We start from the raw sequence: 6,067 nt of genomic DNA on the forward strand, positions 1-6,067 counted from the left end.
TTATCATGAACAAAATGTTTTTCATTAGATATGCTGGATTTCCATTTTCTCTGAAGAAATGAGTAAGAACATCTAGGCTAATAAATATCACTGAACTTGGTTGTACTTAATTTTCCTGGGAAAGCTACAGAGTCGGGATACAGAGACCCAATTTCTTTTGCTCTTAAGACATCTAGATGCTTTATCATAAGACAGCAGAATCAATCTTGTTATCCCATGTCTGATTCATCTTGGCTCTGTAGTGTTTTTACTCACATCTCCCTATTTTTACTTTGTTCCCAGCATCCATTGAATCAGATTTCTTTTCCATCATAAGGTGTTAGCTGACACTTGCCAGTGTGATTAGGAAATATTGTTATATTGCTTCAATGGCTGTTTATGCACTGAAAGGCACCCCATCAATTCCTGTAATAAGTCACTTTGAGATAAATTTGAATAAAACTACAGAGTCAAGTGAAGTATAGAATAGGGATGATTTGCTTTATTTGCCACTTGCTTATCTGGGTCTCTTTTACTATTGTTAAAGTGCCCTGTGTGTGCTAGATGAATGGTATAAAGAAAACAGGTAATCATTTGGCAGAAAGGAAGTTCAGAAAAAAGTTGAATGAAGGTATTTTCTCTCTCTATAAACATACTCTATCAGCAAGCTAAATTTGTCTATTTTATATCATGTTATCCACTTCTTTTGCGTAATCTAGATTTAGTATAACGACCAAGCTCCTTGGATGCTTTTAAAGAAATGGCTTTATGTGTGAGCACTTTTCCCAGTGGGCTTCTTTGCAAGAGTGTACCAATTAAGTCATTTTGAAATAGCAAGCAAGGAGAAAGTGTAGGAAGAATTCACCTCAAGCAAAAGACACATTTTATTCACAGAGATTTTTATTTTATTTTATTATTTTTTTAATTTTATTTTTAAACTTTACATAATTGTATTAGTTTTGCCAAATATCAAAATGAATCCGCCACAGGTATGCTGTGGGTAAAAACGTCAGTTTTCAAAAAATTGAAACTCTGTTATTATTTGAGTTACATTTTTGTAATACCAATTCTGAAACTTCATAGTATTCAAGCAAAAAAGTTATAATAATCTGTGAATAAATGATATTTAGCATAGGTAATACAGGAGAAAGGATCAAACAAGAAATATATAAGATGATAAATATATCATACTTATATTATTATATTATATTATAATATATACTTTATATATTTTATAATATATAAATATTATATTATATATACTTTATATAGTATAATATATACTTGTATTATATTATACTTCTATTATTATATCTTATATTATTACTGTAATAATAATAATGTCAAAATAAATTTGCAAAATTTAAATAACTCAAATTTCCTGAAAGTTTTGATCTTATACAGTTGCAATATAATCTTCAGATATTTTCTAATATTAGAGTCATTTGTATGGTTTATACAAAAGTGATTTAAATAGAGTTTAAATTCATCCCCATAGGAAACTTTCAGTGAATATAAAATAGATTGTGATTAGTAATTTTAGCAAGATAAAATACTTAGAAACAAGTAGCATTCTTTCTTTCTCCTCAAATGATAATTATAAAAATAACTGTCCAGCTACTTATAAGGCACATGAACACTCATTTTGAAATGAAGCAGGACCTTATGTTGCTTGATCTCCATGCCCTCCACCTACCTTTTGTCTTTGGAAAATCTTTAGCCAAAGAAAAAGTTTAGGCAGATGGCGTTACCTGGAACCTGAGAGGCTACACGAGGGTGTCAGAGGCCTGGTGAGAGACAATGGCCAAGAACAAACTAAGAGGGCAGAAGTCCAGGAATGTATTCCACATAGCCAGCCAAAAAAGCTTTAAGGTTAAAAATAAAGCAAAACCAGTTACCACTAATCTTAAGAAGATAAACATTGTGAATGATGAAAAAGTTAACAGAGTGAATAAAGCTTTTATAGATATACAGAAGGAACTGGCAAACTTCTCAAAAGGCCTTTCCCTTGAACCTCTGCAGAAACAACTGATACCTCAGCAGTGTCATGAAAGTGTACCAGTTAATGTTGATGAAGCTACAAGATTAATGGCTCAGTTGTAATATACCAATGATGCATCAAATTCCCTAAAAAGACCAATAAATTTAATCTTTTATACAAAAAAAAAAAAAAAAAAGAAAAGTTTAATCAGAGACAACACAGAAACAAAGGAAAACAGTTGAAAAAGATTAAATAATAGCAGCTTAGTTATTAAGCAATGTCAAGGACCTTTAGTTCCTCTTCAAGAGCTTATAGATAATATTCTGAGCCATATTCAGTGAGCTGTCTTATAAATCCTGAGAACACCCACCAGGTGGAAGAAGTCAACTACATGATTACCAGACTGTAGCCACGACATAAACAGCCAAGACTCTGAGAGCTGGCCTCAAAGAAATGGGAACAAATTGACCCTGGAACTGAAGATTAACTGTACTTAAAACAATAAAGATGATTCTGGTAAGATCACCAATGACCGATTCCAAGATGGTTGTCAGAGCTGGCTGTACTGTCTCTGCATGTAACCCCTTCCTTTCAACTATCAAGTGGGCAAGAGCCCACTGATTGTCAGTCAGCAGAGGTAGAAGTCAGCCTTTGGACAGGAGTCTACCCCTTCTCCCAACCTAGGTAGCTGGCATCAAATATAAAGCAAACTTTACTTTCCATCAACCTTGACTGTTTATTGTCTTCAGAGGAGTAAGCAGTCAGACCTACACTTTCATTAATATTTTCTATTTTTCCCTCTCTCATCATTCCATAGTTAGTATATCCAATACTATGGCCAATCCATGGCCAAAACATTCATACGGGTTAGGATTAGAAACACCCAAACAAAATTTTTGGCCAACCCAATACAATTTGGTCCCCTTCATGAATGACAGCCTTGTGTGGTGAAGGGGCTTGCATAGCTCAATAAAGCTATGGACCATGCCATGCAAGGCCACCAAAGACAGATGGGTGGAGAGTTGTGACTAATCATGGTCCACTGGAGGAGGGAATGGAAAACCATTCCAGTATTCATGCTGAGAGAACCCCTCTAATGTGAACAGTATGAACTGGAAAAAAGATATGACACCAGAAGATGAGCCCCTCCCCCAGGTCAGAAAGTGTCCGATATGCTACTAGGGAAACAGTGACAGACTATTTTCTTGCGGCCCTAAATCACTGCAGACGGTGACTGGCAGCCATGAAGTTAAAAGACACCTGCTCCTCAGAAGAAAAGCTATGACAAACTTAGACAATGTATTAAAAAACAGAGACATCACCTTACCAACAAAGGTCTGAATAGTCAAAGCTGTGGTTTTTCCAGTAGTCGTGTATGGATGTGAGAGCTTGACCATAAAGAAGGCTGAGCACCAAAGAATTGAGCCTTTCGAACTGTGATGCTGGAGAAGACTCCTGAAAATCCCTTGGACTGCAAGGCGATCAAACCAGTCAGTACTCAAGGACATAAACCCTGAACATTCATTGGAAGGACTGATGCTGAAGAGCTGACTCATTGGAAAAAAACCCTGATGCTGAGAAAGACTGAGGGCAGGAAAAGAAGGGGGCAACAGAGAATGAAATGGTTGTATGACACCATTGACTCAATGGACATGAGTTTGAGCAAGTTCCAGGAGATGGTGAAGAACAGAGAAGCCTGGAGTTTGGCAGTCCATGGGGTGGCAAAGAGTTGGGTACAACTAAGCAACTGAAAAATGACAAAGTGACTCATAGAGAATTAGTGTTTTATAATCAACTACTGTTAAATCCACTTAGATTGCAATTTAGAAAAAGAAGATGCTTAAAAATTCAAGAAAGATATTGAGAGACCAGATTTATACATTAAGAAATACAAACTTTCAAGGGGTAGGAGTTTAATGAAGATAGGATGAAAGGAATAAAAGTGAATAAAATTCAAAAAAGACAGGTGCTAAAAGATTTCCATCACAAAGCAGCAAGTGCTGATTATGGGTCTCTGAGGGTTTTTTTGTTTGTTTTTTTTTTTGTATTTTTGTTGTTGTTGTTATCTAAGGGATGAAAGTCTGTGATAAGTAGTATTCTTCCCTTCCTAGGGATTCTGAATATTTTGGAAAATAATACAAATATGAGAATTTCGGAGGCCAAACTAACAGTTTTATTGCAGGTAATGCCTAGTTTGCAAGGGAGGGTTTGTGTCTTTGATTGCTCTGCTCTGCTAAATTGCTTCAGTCATGTCCTACTCTTATGAAAAGATGAGAGGGTTAACAGTCAGGTAGGAAGGTCAGAGGTCCCCAAGAGGCAGGAGGAAATAAACTGCAAGTGGCAGACATTTTTTCCTTCTCTATACAAAATTAAAGGAGCCTCCTTTTAATTCTGTGTTATCATGGAGACACCTAGTTCTGTGTGAACTTAACTTTTCTCAAACCTTGAGCTAATCAATGCGTTTTTCTCATGGGAAATGTTTTTTCTTAAGCTATGCTAATGAACGATGTATTTGCTTGGAAATCTGCCTTCTTCAAGATTCATGTCAATTGTTTTATGGCTGGGGATGACTCACCTTGTGCCAATGCTATCTCAAAATGCATGTCATGGGAGAGGGTCCTGGTGCAACTCTCTCCGTCTTGAGGTGTTTCTTTTAGCTGATGAGCAGCATGCTAACAGGTATAAATGGCACCCCACTCCAGTACTCTTGCCTGGAAAATCCCATGGACGGAGGAGCCTGGTAGGTGGCAGACCATGGGGTCACACAGAGTTGGACACGACTGAACAACTTCACTTTGACTTTTCCCTTTCATGCATTGGAGAAGGAAATGGCAACCCACTCCAGTATTCTTGCCTGGAGAATCCCAGGGACAGGGGAGCCTGGTGGGCTGCTGTCTATGGGGTCTCACAGAGTTGGACACGACTTAAGTGACTTAGCAGCAGCAGCAGCAAGTATAAAATGCTTTGCAAAAAAACTAGCAAGGAGCTATCCTTTCTGTACCCTTCTGAGGTCTACGTCAGAAGCTTTCTCTGTCTCTTTTATGCTTTAATAAAACAGCTACATGAAAACTCTGAGTGATCAAGCCTCATTTCTGGTCCTGGATCAAAATCCTCTCCACCAGAGGTCAGGAATTCCAGCATAGCTCACAGCTTGCAGCCAGCCACAACCTTTCAAAGGGAAGGTCTGAAACAAGATCATTTAGTTTCTCTGGAGACTACCCTGCCTCCTAGAGACTGCCAGGAAGACATCTATCCAAAGGTACTTAGACCAATAGTTATTTACACTTTTCAAAGAAACCCATTAAACAATCATTTTTCCCTCTTCACATGCTCCATCTTATTACCCCCACACATATATATTAATAATAAAAAGCTAGAGAGAGGCTCAGGCTATTCTTAGATAAATTTATTTTTATGAAGCTATGTGTCATTCCGCATAACACTATGTATGTTCTATAAATCCATGCAGCTGGTTCAGCTTCCATTAATGTTTTACCATAGTTATATGAGTATTACTAAAGTGTTCAGTCTCAAGAAATAAGCCAGGCTCTGGGCTCCACCATGCTTGGAAGTCTTTTGCTTCAGTCATTCAGCAGAAGTCAAATTTTTGCCACCTCTGCTTGAGTCCAGATCCTGAGTTCAGGATACCTATATCTTTGACTCCTTCTATGTGCTATGTAGTCCACAACTATTAATATCATATTTGTGAATGTGTACATGTATATTCAAGGGTTACTCAGGTGGCACGTGGTAAAGAATCCTCTTGCCAATGCAGGAGATGCAAGAGACAAGTGTTCAATCCCTGAGTCAGCAAGATCTCCTGAGGTAGGAAATGGAAACCCATTCCAGTATTTGTGACTGGAAAACTCCATGGACAGAGGAGCCTGGAATGCTACAGTCCATGGAGTCACAAAGAGTTGGACTTGATAGCCCACACATACATACACACATATATTCAGAAGATATTTATCTGGGAACTCAGAGAGATAGATTAGAGCATGATAGGCCTAACAGTATAAATTTTCAGAGCCATTCTGACTAGACTTCAGGATTTTTTTTTTTCACTATAGATGTTAAAACACACACACAATGCCATAATCACATGAT

The 6,067-nt window shown here is 37.4% G+C and overlaps 1 protein-coding gene across 1 annotated transcript; it reads left to right on the forward strand.

Moving 5' to 3' along the window:
- The first annotated feature begins 1,755 nt into the window (after window positions 1-1,755).
- On the forward strand, window positions 1,756-2,161 carry LOC133254161 (ribosomal biogenesis factor). The gene has a single exon (XM_061428291.1). It carries the CDS (start codon window positions 1,780-1,782, stop codon window positions 2,080-2,082), a length of 303 nt encoding a protein of 100 aa, XP_061284275.1. The 5' UTR covers window positions 1,756-1,779; the 3' UTR covers window positions 2,083-2,161.
- Window positions 2,162-6,067: the final 3,906 nt, after the last annotated feature.

The sequence above is a fragment of the Bos javanicus genome, chromosome 1 (assembly GCF_032452875.1).
Source record: "Bos javanicus breed banteng chromosome 1, ARS-OSU_banteng_1.0, whole genome shotgun sequence".
NCBI lineage: Eukaryota > Metazoa > Chordata > Mammalia > Artiodactyla > Bovidae > Bos > Bos javanicus.

What these genes read in the sequence shown, in the direction of transcription:
- LOC133254161 (XM_061428291.1), top strand. Translation starts at nt 1,780, where the DNA reads ATGGCCAAGAACAAACTAAGAGGGCAGAAGTCCAGGAATGTATTCCAC.